Source organism: Muntiacus reevesi, chromosome 16 (genome assembly GCF_963930625.1).
Source record: "Muntiacus reevesi chromosome 16, mMunRee1.1, whole genome shotgun sequence".
NCBI lineage: Eukaryota > Metazoa > Chordata > Mammalia > Artiodactyla > Cervidae > Muntiacus > Muntiacus reevesi.
Window position 1 is genome coordinate 54,660,882 of NC_089264.1, and position 22,059 is coordinate 54,682,940.

General features: G+C 36.7%; 1 protein-coding gene across 2 annotated transcripts in view; it reads right to left on the minus strand.

Moving 5' to 3' along the window:
* TMEM156 (transmembrane protein 156) overlaps positions 1-22,059 on the minus strand; it is a 35,624-nt gene that overhangs the window by 13,225 nt on the left and 340 nt on the right. For both annotated transcript variants that reach the window (XM_065907532.1, XM_065907531.1), the window contains exons 2-5: positions 9,275-9,544; positions 6,407-6,667; positions 2,861-2,980; positions 171-254 (exon numbers count right to left, since the gene is read on the minus strand). In XM_065907532.1, the coding sequence (XP_065763604.1) occupies positions 171-254; positions 2,861-2,980; positions 6,407-6,667; positions 9,275-9,544 (735 nt within the window). The remainder of the gene's footprint in view (positions 1-170; positions 255-2,860; positions 2,981-6,406; positions 6,668-9,274; positions 9,545-22,059) is intronic.

Below are 22,059 nucleotides of genomic sequence, written 5' to 3' on the forward strand. Positions count from 1 at the left end.
CCCCTGATAATAAGACACATTAAACTGGATTTCATTTGCTGATGGCTACTTTCTTCCAGCTACAAGACTAATTTAAATGAGCTCAGATCACTTGATCTTGTGTCTATGGTTAAACGGTGATGCATTGGAATTTCATAGGCAGTGCTCTGTCTGGATATCACAGAACTCACCTGGAATAACCCGCACGTTCAATGTTCGTAGTTTCTCAGAATCACTTCCTCGTAAGAGGACAGATGTAGGTTTGTATTTATGACCTATTCCAAGAAAAGATATTAAATATTTAGATGATAAGCAAGCATATTCTTAATATATATTCCCCATATTGGTTCCAAGGATTACCAAGGAAAATGGGCCATTCATAGAAGAGCCTGGAGTAATAAGACATTGAACTTTTTCTTATTGTTATTTTCCATTAACAAGTAGATACTTTCTAAAACCAACAGCTTCTCCACTGCCATAAATGCCATTGTGCATCTATTCTTATATGCAGAAGATTATTTTTTTATGTATAATAGATATGATATACAGAATATTTGACATATATTTAATATTTAATGTCCTAAATGGCATGATAATTTTCACTACTTCATATGTTGGATTTGCAAGGCAAGCTTTTGAAAGCCAGTAATCCTGTCATTTAGGTAGATGTTCCTAAAAATATAATGTCACTTCCCACTATTGATCTCTTTCTAGACATTTTCTCTGTCTGGCTTCTATCTCTCCCTTTTCTAATATGTAAGTTGGCTTAAAGCTCAACATTCAGAAAACTAAGATCATGGCATCCAGTCCCATCACTTCATGGCAAATAGATGGGGAAACAGTGGCTGACTTTATTATTCTGGGCTCCAAAATCACTGCAGATGGTGATTGCAGCCATGAAATTAAAAGATGCTTACTCCTTGAAAGGAAAGTTATGACCAACCTGGACAGCATATTGAAAGCAGAGACATTACTTTGTCAACAAAGGTCCATATAGTCAAGGCTATGGTTTTTCCAGTAGTCATGTATGGATGTGAGAGTTGGACTATAAAGAAAGCTGAGCGCAGAAGAATTGATGCTTTTGAACTGTGGTGTTGGAGAAGACTCTTGAGAGTCCCCTGGCCTGCAAGGAGATCCAACCAGTCCATCCTAAAGGAAATCAGTCCTGGGTGTTCACTGAAAGGACTGATGTTGAAGCTGAAACTCCAATACTTTGGCCACCTTTTGCGAAGAACCGACTCATTGGAAAAGACCCTGATACTGGGAAATATTGAGGGCAGGAGGAGAAGGGGACGACAGAGATTGAGATGGTTGGATGGCATCACTGACTCAATGGACATGGGTTTGGGTGGACTCTGGGAGTTGGTGATGGACAGGGAGGCCTGGCATGCTGCGATTCATGGGGTCGCAGAGAGTCAGACATGACTGAGTGACTGAACTGGACTGAACGATTCATAGAAAAATAGATCAAGAAACTCAGAACTTTGCACTATTGCAAATGACACACATTTATTTAAAATAACAACAAATATTTTATTTAAAATAATAAAAACTAGAAAGACCCTGGGTCTTAATTCTAATTCTGTTATTTTATTACTGTATTACTTTGGACAACACACTTGATCTCTCTGAGCCTCAGAGGTGTTTTTCATCTTTAAAATAAAAGAAATAGAACATGTCCGTACACTGTACACTTTGAGAATCTAGTTTAAAAAAGCTCATGGGAATGCTCTGCAAATGTTTATTCTACAAATGAAGAATATTGATGATATTACTGACCATATATTACTGGTCAGTAATAATAATATGACCACATATTATTATTATGTGTTTAGGACCTCATATACTAATGTACTGATAACAAGACGATATGAAACTGTCCTCAGAAATATCTCCAACACACACTTAGCCAAAATAATGACACTTTCACTCAAACCTAGAGGCAACCATTTGCTCTGCCTACTAACACGGCCTTGCCTGGTAAAGAACACAAGAGTTTTGGGAAATACACTCAACACAATACTACTATCCTTTATTGAGAACTACTTCTTATGTAGTCTCTTTAGTTCAGTCCTTACCTCAACCCTGTGTAAGAATGGTGATTAATCTCGCTTTACAGAGGCGGAAAGGAGCACTCAACCGTGGTAAGTAATTTTCACAAAGTCACAGAAGTAGTAAGTAGTAGCACTAGGATTCTAACCTAAGTACCTGTCTCCAAAGCCTAATCTTGTACTGATACATTTTATACTATCTTTAAGAGACCAACTACTCATCAGGTTTAATATTCAGCCACTATGTGCATGGGTACGCACCATAGGACCGCAACAGTAATTGACAGTCAATGTCCGTTCTGATAAGTAGATGCCCTTGTCATAATCAGTGTTAATTCTTTTTAAATATCATCCCTACTATCCTTATTTCCAACTACACATCTTAGTGCTTCACAGTCAAAAACCTACTTTCTCCCCCACACTTATTATAGATTGACTCTGGCTCATGCTCATCACCTAGAGCCCAGAGCTCAAGACCTCCAATTCTGAAATCCTTTATCACCATTCCCTATTTTCCTTCCCCTCTTCTGCCTCACTTACACCAAGCTCTGCTCAATCTCCAGTCCACCAACTCCTTCCAATTAACCCAGCCTTTCCTCCTCCTCCTAACCACCTGTCTGGGCTGGAGGAAAACAGGAAACTCCGTGAGTGCTGGCACCTGTCTTATCTATACTGCTGTCCCTTGAGTTACCCAGAATCACCACTTAAACACATAGATGCCCAGTAAGTGGTAAATTGAACCAAAAAAAAGAAATGGAATCTACAGATAAGATTAGGGACTTCTGGACACTAGAAAAATTATCCCAAATAATGAATTTTTCAGTACTTACTCTGCCACTTCTGCACTCTTCTGTGGCCTTCAAGTATTTTGCGGATAATGAAGATGAGCAAAACTATACAGACTAATAGAATTAGAACATACCAAGTGATCTTCATGGAACAGATAGAATCTGCAAAGAAAAATGTAGCAAAAATACAGTAAAATGGGATGCAGCAGATAAGAGGCACCACGGTGATACAGCTGGATTCTACAGTATATCCTGTCCATAACTGAGAAATTGAATACATAACCATCACAGTCACAGGATCACCTGCTTTCCTGAGTTCTTTTCTAACATACTAAATTAAGAAACGTGGCCAAGTGGTTTCTAGGGATCCGCTTATTGATAGTTTCAAAATTCTGGAATTAATTTCACTCCCAGGTTATGTCAATGCTAGTTTTGCCGTCACGAGGTTGGAATCACAAGAATACCAGCATCAGAGCCACTTGTGATTAACAATTTTACCCTGGGCCAAGCAGTCAGAAAAACATGCCCTCAAATCAAAGATGCAATGAGTAAGATGAGGATGGAGAAGAAAGGAAAAGACAAAGAAAGAGGCTGGATTGAGGCATGTAAGAGGTCTGCTGCTGCTGCTGCCGCTGCTAAGTCACTTCAGTCGTGTCCGACTCTGTGTGACCCCAAAGACGGCAGCCCACCAGGCTCCCCTGTCCCTGGGATTCTCCAGGCAAGAACACTGGAGTGGGTTGCCATTTCCTTCTCCAATGCATGAAAGTGAAAAGTGAAAGTGAAGTCGCTCAGTCGTATCCGACTCTTAGCGACCCCATGGACTGCAGCCTACCAGGCTCCTCTGTCCATGGGATTTTCCAGGCAAGAGTACTGGAGTGGGGTGCCATTGCCTTCTCTGTAAGAGGCCTGAGTAGATGATTAATCAGACCTTCTTTCCACAGGGGCTCACATGGCAATGATCAGATCAAGTGCAGGCATTAGTTACAAACGTAGTTACCTTTGCCCAGATTGAATGAGGACACAGGTAAAAAAAAAAAAAAATGTTCAAATGACAGTGAGGCAACAAGGAAGAAAAATCATCATCAGTGATAGCTTAGCAAGATCTCCTTTCATCCCATAAATACACACGGGCCAGTAGGCCCAGGAATCAGTAACTTAAAGGAGAGTGACTTTCTTATGTCCAAAACATCATTGCCTACTGACATTCTAAATCAACCTATGTACCCTCTTCCTTGCATATAAATCACAGGTAGTACTCATTCACCTTAGCAGGATATATAACTTGTTTTTACCCTTGGGTGACTGTCCTTCTGGGGCTCATGATCTGGGTATCCCTTTCACATGCCCTTCCACTCCATGTGCGTTTGTCCATTAAATAGTCAACATTTATTTAAAGAAGAGGCTGAATGGAGAAGGTAGTGTTTGACTGGGATGGCAGCACTCAGCCTCCCCAGTATCATTCCATGCAGTTTAGTAACCAGACTTGCATTCCTCACTCAGCAAAGTAAAAGCGTGCAGTTAACTGGCATAGAAGATGTACAGTACCAGCAGGCCAAGGTGGGTCCGATACCAAGGTGTCATTGGGCAATGACCAGCTATGAGAAAAGAACTGTGCATTCACCAACATCATACTGCAACAGCAGAGTGTGCACAGTTGGGACCAAGCGAGCCAGTGTACCCACCGAAGTACCAGTGAGAACAGACGAGTGTGTCTCCCTACACTCCACGTGGCCCCCAACCCCATGCCTGAAACCATCTTGGAGAGGACCGAGGGGAAATGGATGGGAATCTGAAAAAAAAATCTAGAGACAGATTAAATTATTGTTTCAGAGTAAATTTACCAGACTAAACTAAACTTAGCTTCCCCTGCTCACTGGCAGATAGGACTTCGAAAGGAGATCAAGTTAGTCTTTTTACAGCAGAATAAAACATAAATAAATTTCCACTCTTCTACACATGGCAAGATAGGTATACTTTTTCCCAAGTACAAGACTACATAGTTGTATATACCACTGATAACTTCCTGACCTATGTACCCAAAAAGCTGTCAATTACTACTTCATTGGAATTTATGAATTTTTCCATTAACACAAAAATTCTCAAAATAATATGGCAATGGTTATTTCTTCCTAATGTTTTAGAAAATATAAAAAGCAACTAGATAGATACATAAGTGGACATTGAAATAAATACGTTTTAAATATCTGTCATCCAAACCTCTCTATAGTTCAGATTTCATCATAGTCACCTTCTCTATATGGCTTTTTCAGAACCTCCACCCTGATTCCCCTACCATCTGTTCAGATTTTCTCAGATCCTCTCCCACCCTCCCTACACATACACCTTGAAGGACCCTCTAAATGCAGAGGCTGTAGGGCCTCAGGCAAACTAACTCACAGGAGAAATTTATTTGAAGTCTTATGTGTCACTTTAAAAATGCATATGTATCATATGTTTGTGTTTGCTTTAAGATAAAAATAATATTTTTAATGGCCTCTAAAATGATTAAGGCCTTAGAAAAGCATTCTAAGGCAATTTGAAACACTTCCATATATTTGGGACATCAGAAAACAGAGTCAATTATTCTAACATAGCACCTGTTAACACCAATGACACTTACTTGGCCATTTACATTTCTCTGTATCCTCAGGACCTGGCACGCTGCTTGGCATACAGTAAGCACTCATTAAATGGGTATATCATGAGATGCTCTTCAAGAGTAGAGTTTATGGATCAAGGGAGGGCACCTTGCTTAGCAGTAAGGATCAATTGTGACACTATGTATAAAATCACTATCAAGAGCATACTGTATGTCATAGGGAACTTAATGAACGGTGGTGTCCTGAATGAAAGGAAATTCCAAATGGGAGGGGATGTGTGCATTGTTATGGCTGATTCGCTTTGTTGTATAGCAGATGCTAACACAACATTGTAAAGCAACTATACCCCAACCAAAATTAATTTAAAAAAGAATCAATTGTGTTAATTCAGAATAGGGTGAATAGGAAGGTAATCAACCTTAAATAGAATTAATATATATGTGAGTTTTATCTTCCAGACTCCTACTTTTCCCTCGGAGCCCTCCAGTGACTCAAAATGCTTAATCTATACCCCACCTATCTTCACAGGAGTCCATCAAAAATCCCTTTTTCTCAGGTCTGTTTCTCAGCTCTAAGAGAGGACATGTTAAATTGATTCAAAATTTAATAGCATATCACAATGCACATGTTTATTTACGTTTAAAAAGAAATCTCATCCTTTAATACACAGGTGTGATAGTATTACTTCAAACACAGCTAATAGGCACTCCTAGAATTTATCCTAGGGCAGAGGGTCTTTGTAATGTTCCTCAAATAACAACCCATAGATGCCTCCTTTGCCTCTGAGCACAGCTGTGCTCCACAAAAAAAAACACATTTTAAAAGAAAAATAAACAGGTAAAAGGGCTAACATTCTTTCCAGCCTCGTTATTTCATCAATAAAATTCCTCAACTATTTGACTTAAAGTGAAGCTTACATAGTAGCCCTTACTTAATTTTGTGTCTGTATTCTACTCTCCTTTTCCCTCTAATTTCCTTAAAAACTTACTTTTTGCATCCATTTCTAAATGGAAAGAAATGTTTACACAATTATGTGGGTGTTCCATAGTTCTACAAGTACGGTTTACAGATGTTGCCTCGGTTGGATCTTCCTCCTCGATGGCTGACCTTCTAGTGTGGGTTTTTAGATTACAGGTAAGATTATATTCCTCCAGGTGGTCAACCGTAGGAGTTGCAGTGAAGTTAAAATGTTGACAAGGTGAGTGAAAATCATTTGACTTCACTTCCATTGATCCTCTCATGATAAGAGCTAGAAAGAGATTAAGAAAATGTTATTCACACACACAAAAACAGTAGTAAGTAAAACATACAGCTCAAAGCTAAATCTCTTCCTATACAATAAGGGTAAAAACAAGAAGTTATCAGCCTAAAAGTAACAATTACCGTGCTTACATTTTTTTAAGAGTATGAAAACCAGGTGAGTTTGAAATATACTTGGAGCCTCTCAAAGAAAAAAAAAACATTTCCCTGATGACTTGTGGGACAGATTATATTTACCAAAATGGTCACAGTATTATTTCCCATCCCACATTACACTAGTTTGCTAGGGTTGTCATAACGAAGTACCATCAACTGGGGGACTTACACAACAGAAGTGCATCGTCTCACAGTTCTGGAAGCTACACTTTCAAGATTCAAGTGTTGACAAGGTTGCTTCCTTCTGAAGGCTGGGAGGGAAAATCTGTTCATGCTTCCCTTCTCGCTTCTGGTGGTTTGGTGGCAGCTTTCAGTATTCCTTGTCTTAAAGAACATCACCCTGCTCGCTCTCAAATTCCCTCCGCCCCGCTTTTTTTTTAATCAGGATGCCAGTCATATTGAATTAGGGCTCACCCTAATGACCTGATCCATGGGTTTCCCTGGTAGCTCAGACAGTAAGGAATCTGCCTGCAACGCAGGAGACACAGGTTCAATCCTTGGGTTGAGAAGATCCCTTAGAGAAGAGAATGGTTACCCATTCGAGTATTCTTGCCTGGAGAATTCCATGGACAGAGGAGCCTAGCAGGCTGCAGACCGTAGGGTGGCGATGAGTCAGACACGACTGAGCAACTAACACACTAAACTGAGCTACTTCCATCTGCAACAACCCTATTTCCAAATAATGGCACATTCTGAGATCCTGGGGTTAGAACTCCAATAGAACTCAACCTGTAACACAAATGTTAACCTAAAACTTTGCCACTCCACCATAAATAAATGAAGTCCAATACGTTTCCCCTTGAATCTCTGTGGAAGGATTTACCTGCTTGTAACCAATCAAATGCAGAGAAAATCACATCATATGATAAGACCAGAAAATACAAAGCAATTTCTACCTTGTTTTCTGGATCCCTAACAGTGGAGCCTTGGGCCACTAAGTAATAACAACTTAAAGCCACCATGCTGTGAGGAAGGCCAAGCTAGCCCAAATAGAAAGACCACATAGAAAAACTCTGAGACTACATGGAGAGAGAGAAATGCCCCGCTTGCCCGTAGCTGCTCCAGCCCACTCCTGCGTTAGCTCCAGCCACTGTCTAACTCCAGCAGTGTGAAATGCTTCAAGCCAGAAATGCCCAGTTAGGCCCATTCTGAATTCCTGACCCAGAAAAAAAAAAAAGAAGGAAGGAAAGAAGAAAGAAAAAAGTTAAATGCTTGCTGTTGTTAGAGCCGCTCAGTTTGGGGGTGATGGCTACAGAGCCATAGTAACTAGAATAACTTATCGATGCACTGCTTACTTTTCAAGGAGGCAGAGAGGTAGACTGTGAGCTTCCAATTTTTAAAACACTTCATTGTCCTCTGTCATGATGAAGGTAATTCCCCAATTTGCTTTCTGGTGAATTTGACCTGGAAGCCTGCAATCGTTACAGTACTACTTGAATGTGTGTGTATGTGTTTAGTCGCTCAGGCATATCTGATTCTTTGGGACCCCATGGACTGTAGCCTGCCAGGCTCCTCTGTCCATTGGATTTCCCAGGCAAGAATACAGGAGTGGATTGCCACTTCCTTCTCCAGGGGATCTTCCCGACCCAGGGATCGAATCACTGTCTCCTGTGTCTCCTGCACTGTAGGCAGATTCTTAGAAAAATGACTTACCTATTATACTTTATCTCAAGCCAATGCCAAGAAATTTTGTTCACATTTTGAAAGAATGGGAAAAATGCCAGTACGGGGGGAACCAGCAAGCAATCTCACTGAATAGGTATAAGCACTAAATCTGATGCTTGGGCTTGGGGCCACCAGTATATTTTATAGCTGTAAATTAATTGTTTAATTTCTCAGTGATAATAAATGCAAGGTTTGGTTAGATATTGTGGATTATACATAGTTATTCTTTTATTTGTTTATTCATTCATTAAACAAATATCTTTTAAGTGCCTCAGCTCAGACATTAAATATCATTGTGAACAAAGACAGGATTCCTGCCCTTGAGAGGCTCGGTGGATAGGTTAAACAAGTAAAAAGACAATTCGTATACAGTGGATGGATATTAGACAGGAGTAGGTACAAATGCATTGAGGATTCAGTGACTGCTTGGGGAATCCAAGTATGATTTTATATGAGAACAAGATTCTACAAGTTTACTTAGAATTGTATCAGTACTTTTGAAGACAACATGCTAAATAATCCTTTAGCCATCAAATGTACATCAATTATAGCTGCATGTTGATTGTATTTTAAGAATGGATATTTTGTTTTTGATAAAGTAAACCAAGAACAAGTTACTGTCCCAAAGCCTGTAAGTCATTCATTGAGCATCACAGAGCTGAGTGTTTCAGGGCCAATGGACTTAAAATTGGAATATATTATTAATACTTTTTTTTCACATAATAAGGTTATTTATCCTTGATAAATTTTGTTCTCACTTTTCTTTCGCATTTACCTTTTGATGTTTGTTCCTGAAAAATAAAATCAGTGTTTCCTTTGAACTCACAAGCCAAACATGAGAAGCATGTCTTGAGTTCACTTGTGATATCTTGACAAATCCTAGTGAAGTTTTGAAAGCTGGAGTGACTTAGAAAGATTCCCGTAATAGTCTGAGTTTCTCCTATTGGTTGCAGAAAGGTCACAAAAGAAGCATTTGTAGAGAAGAATGAATAGCTGAAATTCTGTTGTAAATACACTTCCAGACATGATAGTTCCAACATGTTTCCTACAAAGAAAAAAAAAATTTTGACTATGAAATTTTGAGGTTTTGGCATTCAGATAAATACTCAATATGCTCCTCAGTTATCTTAGGCAGATCAGTACATTTCAGTTTATCAGCAGCAAGACTTTGTTTTCACATGAAACAATAGTATCTACTCCGTTTAAATATTTCTTATTAAAAATTTGTCAACATTCCCTATTAATTTTCAGAGAAGAGAAGTCTTTGCTGAGAAGTTCTTGGAAATCCTAACATTTTAATCATTTTTCTCTTCTAGGAAAGTTTTAATGGACAAACCTATTTTCCTCTGAATCCATCTGTTTCAAAATAGAGTCTCACATGAATTGCATGGAGTTGAACAGGAAATGGAAAACTTGAACAGAATCTCTACTAGTTTCTAAAGGTTACTGTAACAAATGAATACAATCTTGCTGGCTTAAAACAAGAGAAATTTATTCTTTTACAGATCTGAAGGTGAAAAGTTCAGTGACATTTATACTGGTCTAAAACTCAGATGTCCGCAGGACCACACTCCCTCTGAAGACCCTAAGAAAGAACCTGTTCTTGCACCTCTTCCAGTCTGGGGAGACTGCTGGCATTCCTTTGCTTGTGACCACAACACTCATCTCTGCTTTCATTGTCACATTGCCTTCTTCTCTAGATCTTCATCTTCTACTCCTCTGTCTGTATCAAATCTCCCTCTGCCCCTCTCTCATACAGAAACTTGTGGTTGGATTTAGATCCCACCTGGATATGGCAGGATAATCTCCCCATCTCAAGATCCTAAAATTAACCACATCTATAGAGACCTTTTTTATTTATAAGGTAACTTTTATAGGTTCCCAGGAACTGACACCTGATATCTTTGGACAACCATTATTCAACCTACTTGAATCTCCAAAGATGAAATTTAATAGATGATATCATAGTTTTTATATTTTATCTGCAGACAAATATCAGATATGGAATTAATGGTCTAATAGAAAGAAGACTGATTTTAAAGCAAAAGACAAAGACTCTAGTGCTATATCTGTTGTTAACTGAGATGCTTGAACAATTCACTTCATCTCCACAAGTCTCATTTTCTTATTAGCAAAATAGAGATAATAACCAGATCCTGCTAATCTTGTGGGGTTACAGTAGCATCAAATGATACAATATATATGGAAACAAGTATATGTTATTAAAATACAAGCCCATATCCCAAAGTAAAAATTTTAAATTTATCCTTTATTTATGATGGATTAAAATTTAATTAAAGTAATTAAATTTAAAGTAATTAAAGCTCACCATGTAAGAATTGGGAATCCCTACGTAGCAGTAATGATTAGGTTACCTAAGGAATAGGTAACCTCTCTTTCAGACATTCTCAGTTTGACAGCTATTTACTAGAATGAGAAAATATTAATAACTGACATGCTCAATTCCATCTTTATGTGTCTTTCTTTACCATTTCTCATAATCATATGGGGCAAAATACATTTTTAAAATTTTCTAAATAATATGGAACACAATGAAAGAATTGCTTCATTTTTAAGAGTGATTACTCCTAGTCATATATCCTGATTCAAACTTAAAATAAATCAAAACTATTGATTGATATTAAGGCACATTTTTTTACTTGTGGGATTTGATACTTTGATCATAATTTCATAATTGTTTCATTACTGATGATTATATTTTGATGATTTAATAAAGGCTCATTTACCAGTCCTCCGTGTTTGAAATTGTTTCTGTAATATTTCACAGGTAATTTCCAGCTTTAAACACATTTCATACTTGAGTTGCTATAAAAGTTTTAGGAGGCAGAGATTGTACTTTACTCAAATATGCAGTTTTGTTATGTTTCAATATATTTGTAAACAAAGCTATAATCAAATTAATAACTAATTTTAAAAAAAAACTGTCTTCAATAACAGTTTCCCAGTAAGACGATAGGAATTCACTATCTGATGTAAATCAGTAGTCTATGGCTTTTCTGTATTACTAAAACACATGAAAAACTTATTTCTTACCATCTTTCCATTTTCTTCACTGATATTTTTCATCTTATGAAATTTTCAACTTCTTGAACTTATATTCTTATAACTTAGAAGGGAGATAGATTTTTACTGTCAATATTGCAGTCTTCTTATCCAATAAATGACAAACTGGGCTTTCTAGAATTGATGGTATATCCTTCCTATTTGGCTATGAGGTCATTTTATGATGGGTTCCTAATCTTAGTTTTAAATAATTCAACTAGGAAAGAAATAAATACAGGACATATCCTTCCCCAGTATAATTTTAAGAAATAAATGAATTCTACTCAATCATTTTTGTTATTAGGTAGGTCATAATTTCATCTTCATAAACAAGGATTTATGAATTTAACTACTACTATTAATATTGCTGTGAGTCAGACATCTAAATTCTCACTTCCAGAGATAGAAAAATGCATACCAGAATTACTCTAGTACTAAGAATGCAATTTCTCAAGGTAATGATATAGAATACTAAGTAGAATTAGGAAAATAAGTTACAGTATAGGACAAAGGCCAAGTCAATTGCTTTTTCTTTTTAAAGAAAAGCAAAGAAAACATAAATTATCTTTTTCTTTTTGAACTTTTATTATAAATATTTATCATATATAAGTATATATTAATATAAAATATATTGCTCCAGTTAAAGAATAATAAAAATAAATGAACACATGTATCTATTACACAGATTAAGAAGCAGAACATTAGCAACAGCTCTGAAGTACCCTTTCCCACCCCTACACACTCCTTCTTTCCCAGAGTTTTAACACCATCGTGAAAATGTGTTTATCACTCCTTTGCTTCATCTTAGAGTCTTTCCAAAATGTATATATTCCTAAGTAACATTGTTTCATTAGCAAATTATATACACAGATAGGGACTATCCTGTAGGTATTCACCTATGACTCACTTTTTTTGCTTAATGTGTTTTAGTAGTGTTGCTGCATATTTCGGTACTAATTATTTGTGGTATCTTCGAAAGAATATACTACAATTTATGTATGTATTCTTCTGACGGAGTATTTGAGGTGTTTCTATTTTTGCTGTTCTGGATAACATTGCTTTGAACCATAACTCTCATGTGTTGTTGATAGGAATATAAAATAGTACAATCACTTTGGAAGATATTTATGTCCTTTAAGTTAACCATACACTTAGCACATGACCCAAGAATTGTACTCCTAGGGATCTACGAGAGAAACAAAAACATATGTCCACACAAACGCCTGTGTATGAAGCTTCATGGCACTTGTAAAATTTATAATGGCCCAGAACTGGGAACAACCCAAAAGGCCAACAACTCATGAATATATAAATAATTCCTGACATATCCACATAATGAAATACTGCTCAGCAACAAAAAGGAAGAATATGCTGATATGAACAACAACATGGAAGAATCGCAAATGCTTTATGCCAAGGGAAAACAGCCAGACACAACTGACTACATACTAATGTGGTTCCATTTATTTGAAATTCTAGAAAATGGAAAACAGTATTGATAGTGGGAGAAGGGTTCTCTTATAAAGGAGAACGAGGGACATCTTGGAGATGTTGGTAAGGTTATACCTTAATTGTGGTGGTAGTTACACTGCTGTAAAAATTTGTCACACCTCAACTTTACACTTAAAAGTGGCACATTTTATCATATGTAAATTATACCTCAATTAAGTTTATTTTTAAATAACACTCCTATGAATATTCATGAACATATCTCCTAGTACGCAGTTACAGAAACTTCTCTAGCATACACACTGAACGAATTGCCAGGTATTCAGTATGGTCATCTTTGATTTTTCTAGAAAATGCCAAATCGTTATACAAAGAAGTTGTACCAATTTATCCTCCCACCTGCAGTGTATAAAGGTTCTCATTGACACATATCGTGGTCAGAGCTTTTCAAGTTTTGACAATTTGGTGAATGTTAAATGGAATCTCATCATGGTTTAAAAGTTCCTACTTTTTCTATTTTTCTAGTAGATTGTTTTTCATTTTCTTATTAATATTTATGAGTTTTTAAACTTTTTGAAATTTTAAGTTATTTACATATTTATCGAGATATCTTCTCATCATTTGTACCTTGTTTATTCATTTTCTTTATGATCTTTTAGTTAAAAGAAGCTCTTAATTTGAGTGTTTTAAATCTATCATTTTCTTTACAATTTGTGCTTTGCATCTTGTTTAAGAAATCTTTTTTATAAAGATTTTCATCTACATTTTTGTCTGAAAGTTTTGAAGTTTTGCCTTTTGTGTGTAAGTTCTTGATCTATCTGAAATTAAGACAGTAAGAAACCAAATTAATATTTTCCACATGTGATAATCAATTGTACTAGCAATTATTAAGTAGTCTATCTTTCCCCCACTATCTGTAATGACATTTCTATAATCTATCAAATATCCTTGTACATATGTAGGACTGTATTTCCGGGTTCCAAATTTTGTTTTTCGTATCTTGGCAAAGACACATGAAGGACTTAATTACTTTTGCTTTATGAAGCTTTTATGTGCGCTGTGCCGAGTCCCTTCAGTCGTGTCCGACTCTTTGCCTCCCTATGGACTGTAGCCCACCAGGCTCCTCTGTCCTTGGGGATTCTCCAGGTAAGAATACTGGGAGTGGCTTGCCATCCCTTCTCCAGGGGATCTTCCTGACCGAGGGATAGAATCCAGGTCTCCCACATTGCAGGTGGATTCTATACCGCCTGAGCCACCAGGGAAGTCTTTATATCTCATAGGAAAAATCCCCTAACCTTGTTCATTTTCTTTGGGAATGTCTTAGTGATTCTTGATCCTTTGTTCTTTCCAATAAATTTTAGAATCAGCTTATTAAGTTGGGTGAAAAACCCAGTTGTGATTCTGACTTGAATGTCAAAATCAATTGGAGAAGAAAGATATGATACTGAGTTACTCCTATCACTCTTTTCTTCCTTTCTTACTCTCTACTTTATAGGTCTTCTTTGAAATCTTCTAAAAAAGTTTCCAAATTTTCACCATTATGGTCCCATACATCTTTTGCTAGATTTCCTCCTAGGTACTTTAATTTTTGTTTTTATTGCCAATAGTATTTTTTAAGAAATATGTTTTCTGTTTGTTAGTGGTATATGGAGACACAATTGACTCTTGTATATAAATTTTATTTCTTATCAGTTTGTAAACGTCCTTATTAATTTTAATTTTTCCTATAAATTTTCTATATAGGTATGCTTCGTGCTTGTGCTCAGTTGCTAAATCATGTCTGTCTCTTTGTGACCCCGTGGACTGTAGCCCTCGAGGCTCCTCCGTCCGTGGGATTCTCCAGGCAAGAATACTGAGTGGGTTGCCATTTCCTTCTCCAGGGGATCTTCCTGACCAAGGGATTGAACCTTGTCTCCTGCATTCGTAGGCAGATTCTTTACCACTGAGCCACTAAGGAAGCCCATAAATATGTTAATTTACTGCAAATAATTACAACTTCATTTCTTACTTTTCACTCCTTACACATTTTATTTCTTTTGGTTGTCTTACTGCACTGACTAGGACCTCCAGTACCATGATGCATAAAAGTTTTGAGAGTGGACATCCTAGTCTGCTCCTGATCTTAAGAAGAATACTTATGATGTTCATCACCGAGACTGATACATAATCATTTTTAGATATCCCATTTCACTTTAAGAAGATTCTTTTCTATTCCTAGTTTGCTGAGTTTTGAATTATAAAGACTGTTGACTATATTAATTGAGTGCTCTTTCAACAAGTATTGAGATGATTATATAGGCTTTCTTCTTTAATCAGGTAATATAGTGAATTACATTATTAGATTTCCTAATGCTAACTCAATCTTGCATTCCAGGAACAAATCTAATTTGATCATTTTTATACATTGCTGCAATCAGATTCTTAATATTTTGTTTAAAGGTTTTTAATCTATCATAAATGAGATTGGATGTAAAGTTCCCCTTTTTGTACTGTCTTTGTTAGGTTTGGATACTAAAATACACTAGCCTTAAAAAATAAATTGGAGGGGTTTCCCTGGTGGCTCAGTGCTAAAGAACCCATCTGCCAATGCAGAAGACACAGGTTCAGTCCCTGATTCAGGATGATCCCACATGCCTTGGAGCTACTAGGCCAGTGCACCACACTATTAAGCCTGTGCTCGGAAGCCAGGGGGCCGCAACCACCAAACCCACATGCTGCAGCTAGAGAAGCCCGAATGCCTTAGAGTCCATGCTCCGCAACGAGAAAGCAACCTCAGTGCGAAGCCTGCGCACCACAAAGAGAGAGTAGCCCCTGCTTGCTGCAACTAGAGAAAAGTCCAAGCAACAAAGGACCTAGCCCAGACAACAAATAAATAAACTTATAAAAAAAATAAAAATAAATTGGAGCGCTTCCCTGGTGGCTCAGTGGCAAAGAATCCACCTGCCAATGCAGGAGACATGGGTTCCATCCCTCGTCCAGGAGGGTCCCACATGCCACAGAACAGCTAAGCCCATGCGCCACGACTACTGAACCTGTGCTCTGGAGCCTGGGAGTGCCAACTTCCAAAGGCCACCTGTGCTACAGCCTACGCTCCACGACAAGAGACGCCACCACAATGCGAAGCCCCACACTGCAACTAGAGAGTAGCCCTCACTCGCTGCAACCAGAGGAAGCCTGCATGCAGCAACGATGGCCCAGCACAGCATAAATAAAGAAATTTTTTTAAAATTTTTTAATAAACTGGAAAATGTTTCCCTTGTTATATTTTTTGAAAGGGTTTATAACAAATTCCATTTATCTAATCAATCTATTTCTTGAACATTTGGCAGAACTTACATATTAAAAACATCTGAGCCAAGTGATTTTTCAGGGAAAATTAAGCCACTGGTCAATTTTCTGAGTTGTTCTACAACTCTTGGATTTTCTATTTCTTCCCAAGTGAGTTTTGATAAGTTGTATTTTTCTAGAAATGTGTCTTAGTGTATGTTTAAATTTATTGACTGACAGATATTCATAATAATCTCCATATAGTTTTAATTTCTATGTCTCTTTTCATTCCTAAGTTAGTTATTGTGCCTTCTCTTTTTTGATAATTCAGTTTTAGCAGGTAGAAGGATGGCCTCCCTAAGATATCCACATCCTCATTCTCAGAACCTGTGACTACGTTACATGACATGGCCAAGAAGAATTGAGTTAAAAGATGGAATTCAAGTTGCTAACGATCTGTTCTTAAAATAGAGACATTATCCTGGATTATCTGGGTAGGCATACTGTAATCATACATGTGATTCAGATGCGAGAAAAACTCAACAGGCCACCACTGGCTTTGAGGGTGGGAAGAAGCCACCAGCCAAGGAAAGCAGACAGCTTCCAGGAGGTAGAAAAGACAAGAAAATAAAGGTATACTTTCCTAGAGCCTCTGAGAAGAATGTAGCCCTACTAACACTTTTATTTTAGCCCAGTGAGACCTCAGCTGGATTTCTACTTTCAGAACTCTAAGATAATACATTTGTGCTGTTTGAAGCTACTGTTTGTGGTCATTTGTACGGCATCCATAAGAAACTGAAACATCAATTATTCAAGAGGTGTTTCCATTTAATTAGACTTTCTAAAGAACCGACTTTTGACTTTATTGATTCTTTCTTTCTTATCTTTTAATTTCATTGACTTTTGCTTTTGTCTTTATTATTCCTGTCTTCTACTTACCTTGGGTTCAACTCACTGTTCTTACATCAAAGAATTTAAAACTATAAATTTTCTTCTAAATACCTGCCATTTTTATCATATCCCACACTATGGAATTCTCCATTGGGGGGAAAATGGAAGAAAAATGATTCAAAGTAAAGAGATGCATATCTTTTAAGTAAAAGATTCTATGAAATAAATTTCAGAGGCTTGAGAAGCCTAAAAGTTCAAGGTTTGTGGTGAAATTTTATGTTTCAAAAACGTAAGATGAGGGAGTCCCCTGATGGTGGTTAGGACTCTGTTCTTCCACTGCAAGTATTTCAGCTTTTATCCCTGGTCAGGGAACTAAGATCCCATAAGCTGTGTGAAAGTGAAAATTGCTCTGTCGTGTCCGACTCTTTGTGACCCCATGGACTATACAGTCCATGGAATTCTCCAGGCCAGAATATTGGAGTGGGTAGCCTTTCCCTTCTCCGGGGGGTCTTCCCAACCCAGGGATTGAACCCAGGTCTCCCTCATTGGAGGCAGATTCTTTACCAGCTGAGCCACCAAGAAAGCCCAAGAATACTGGAATGGGTAGCCTATCCTTTCTCCAGTGGATCTTCCCAACCCAGGGATTGAACCCAGGTCTCCTGCACTTCAGGCAGATTCTTTACCGCTGTGTAGTGTGGCCCAAGAACAAAGTAAGATGGGGATAATAATGCCTGGCCTACCTAAATCAAGAGATGGCTGTGAGGGTCTGATGAGAAATGCTTCCTTCCAGAAAGCATTTTATTTTTATTTTCTTTATAATATTTTTTATTTCCTTTATAATATGACTCAGAAATTTCACTTAGTCACAAATACTCATTGAATGCCTTCTAATGTGGCAGATACTGGATATTCAGAGAAAACATTTATCTACAAAGGCAAATGAATGAGACAAGCAGTTAGAAAGCTTCCCAAGCAAGGGTTGTTGCTGTGAGAGAATGAGGCCAGTTCTGCCCAAGCAGTGAAAAGCATTATTTTTTTTTGCCATTATGTACATCTAAGATAGATATATATATATATGAATGCATGTCCATTAGTAGCCATTTAAAAACTATAATGATTCAGAAAATTCAGCAAGAAATGAAATCTTACAACAAAGTAAATTTATCCATCTAGATTTATTCTTTCTTCCCAAAGATTTTCAAAATAGTCTCTCTTGAGAACAATACTACACCACTAATGAGCTGAAGTATTTAATAAGCTAAAATAATGTATTATATGTAAAAGTATTTGGTATATAATACCTGTATGCTGTGCCATGCTAACTTGCTTCAGTCGTGTCCGACTCTTTGCCACGCCATGGACTGTAGCCTGCCAGGCTCCTCTGTCCATGGGATTCTCCTGGCAAGAATACTGGAGTGGGTTGCAATTCCCTCCTCCAGGGATAGTAACTGTATATGTATGCATAAATATGTATTTTTTAACCTTTTTTAAAATGATCATGACTATATTCCAAATGTGATTGGGTATTGCTGATTGAATGAGCGAACCAATGAGAAAATAAGGACCTATTTTTTAAGGACTAGGGTAACAATTTTTCAAAAGAATTGCAGTTATCCTTGATTATACTTATAATAAAGACATAAGTAATATGAATATATACTCATATACTTCAGGGTTTATCCTGTCCTTTATAGGTATTTAAGGGCTTCCCTAGTGGCTCAGACGGTAAAGCGTCTGTCTGCAGTGCTGGGTTCGATCCCTGGGTTGGGAAGATCCCCTGGAGAAGGAAAGAGCAATTCACTCTCATACTCTTGCCTGGAAAATTCCATGGACAGAGGAGCCTGGTAGGCTACAGTCCATGGGGATGCAAAGAGTCGGACACGACTGAGCAACTTCACTTTCACTTTATAGGTATTTAAGGTTCTTTATTGGAGAAGGAAATGGCAACCCACTCCAGTGTTCTTGCCTGGAGAATCCCAGGGACAGGGGAGCCTGGTGGGCTGCCGTCCATGGGGTCGCACAGAGTCGGACACGAAAGAAGCGACTTAGCAGCAGCAGCAGCAGCAGCGAGGTTCTTTTATCCTTTGTTTTCTTCAATTTCACTGATCACTTTACTGGCATTTCCATCAGAAAGTGTGAAATGGAAGGGAAATGAAAGCTGATAAACATAGCATATGAGAGTTTGACTCCTAAAAGTAAGAGAGGAAGTCAAAACAACAAATAAAATTAGGTCTGCGGGTTCTCATCTGTGCTATTCCCGGTCCTCGTCACCACAATCTGGAATATACTCACATAACTCCATAATTTCTGGCTTCAAGAGTTTCTGAGATATCAGTACAAATACATTTTATTTGAAAATCAGTAACAATTCCTTCTTTTAGAAAGTGCTTCTTAATGTAGCTAAGGAGAAATATTAATTGATCATTAGAACTCTGACAATTGTTTTGTTTTGTGAATAAAAATGAAGAAATGCCCTCCCCCAGAGAGTACTGGAAGCAACTTTTATGTTCCCATTGTGTCTTTTACATTGCTATTTTCATTATTACAGGATGTATTTAATTATTTATCAGTCAGTCCTCCCCTTGACTGAAAACTTTTTGAAGGAAGAATTGCCTTTCATTTTTGTAGCCTTGGGTTCCTAGTACGGTTAGACACTATTCATAAGTGAAAGAACAAATAAATAGAAGATCACTGAGATTTATATGAGTTAGCCAGAGTTCTGTTTCTCTAAACAGTGTAAATCCACCCAAAGTGGGTTGATAAAATGTCTCCTGTTTGAAACAACCCAGCTTCCTCAACTTCAAGAAGCTCTGAATAAAAATATATCCACTCTCTTTTGTATCTCTGTTATCTAATGCAATATAAGAGGATGAAACCATTATATTAACTACTATGTCTTAGTGTAAGATGCCTTCCCAATAAACTGAAAGCTAGAATATGCTGTCTTGCCAGTGAATACCAATGCAGAGTTATTACAAGTCCCAAATACCATTAAAGAAGTTCCCCTTCCAAAGAAGTTAGACTAAATAGCTTACACTATGTAATTATAATAATTGAATATTCTGAGTAATGATTATTCAGAGACTCAGATACATTCTTGATGAAAAATGATCAAATAGAGTGCTCTATTTTTAACTTAGGTCTTCAGAGGGCTTATTATTTTGAAATCAAATCTATTAAACCTTGTGAATACATTATTCCTCATTAAGATTCCTTTTGAATTCATTTGACATGTTAAAGACAGTGTATCAGTAAATAATTTATAAGTAAGAATCATTTTATAATATTTATCTTAGGTATTAAAGTGAATAGAACATAAGAATGGAAAGGAAACACAAGTAACTGATAGAGTTAGACTACAGGAGAAACTCCCAAGGTTAATTTCAGTACTTCTAGAACACTCCTTTCTCACCATCTAAATAATCTTACTAAATAGCTTATTTTGCAAAATACTTTGGTTAATAAGTCAACTCATTTCATAAGGAGCTATCGCTGTGGTTAAAAATTGCCACCAAAAAAAGACAAAACAATTATGCATCCTTAGTTTAATCAATATAGAACTGTATAAAATGAGTCTATATAAATTTGCTCCTGGTGACCCATAAACCATTATAAAATATAAAGCATTATTATTATACTATCATATGTGTAAAACATTTTGCCTAATCCATTTCTCACTTATGGTGGCTATGTGCAAAATTCCTGCTACCACAAAATGATATCAGAACAAAATGGTGGTTTTCAAATAGTTTTGTTTGTTGGCCCCAAGGAGAGTTCCTTCAAAACAAAATTCTCAAATAAATCCATCACTCCAAAAAGAGCTGGAGGAAAGTTCTACATTGTTCTTGGATCAGGGAAAGAGACATGGCTATTTTAAGTTTTAGGAGGCAGTAAATGTATTGAAAGCTATAAACAGTTAGGAAACTGAGAGTACAAAGTTATCATCAATGATGGTAGATTATTTGTCGAGACATCTGCCCCCAAAAGAATAATTTCTAACATGCTCTTGTACTTAAACCAGTTGTCACAAAACACTAACCAGTCATTACCAAATAGATCAATTAAAATATATGCTATGATTGCTTAATCTAAGCAACATAATGCCAGAAATTTGAAAATTTTAATTATTCCCAAAATGTACATTCATAGTGTTTATTAAGCAAAGAAATTATCTGCTGCTTCACATCATGTATATGAAGTATTAAATAACCCTCGCAATATGTCACTAAATGTAATTAACAACTGTGTTTATCGTCACTTAGTATATGTATATACAACAATAACTAACTAATCATTGTAAAAAGTCATCAAATACAAGCTTTTCTCTGATTTTAATCAATTCATATGATAACTTTTTAATGACAGAATACAGCATTTTCTTTTTAGTTTTTCTTCTTATAAAATGCTAGGGAGCACAATTACCATTCAAACAGTCATGCTAATATATTTTCAAATCTTTCTGATCTATGAAAGTAGTTTAAATTTACATCTATTTCTTTTCCTACCTTAGGTTTCAGCAATATCACAATTTTCTGAAATATAAACAGAGATAATTTTGTCCCATTCTTCTCTAATTACAAATATATACAGGTATACAGCCACTTAAATTTTTACCCATCTTATTTTAGCTATATTTTGAAAAAAATCTTTATACTTTTTTTTTCAAAAAGTAACAGTAAGCGATTTGTGTGAAATAGTTGTAATGGAAAGGATTGCAAGCATTTTTAACATAGTAAATGTTACTTTATTTATAAAGTAATTACAGGATGTAAAAGCATACTTAAATCTATTTTGAAGGAACCTTTCAAAGAGCAAAATCATACGGTGAAATTGTTGTAAATTCAATGTTTGAAAACTAGACTACAGATTTTAAGTATTTCTTTTCATTTT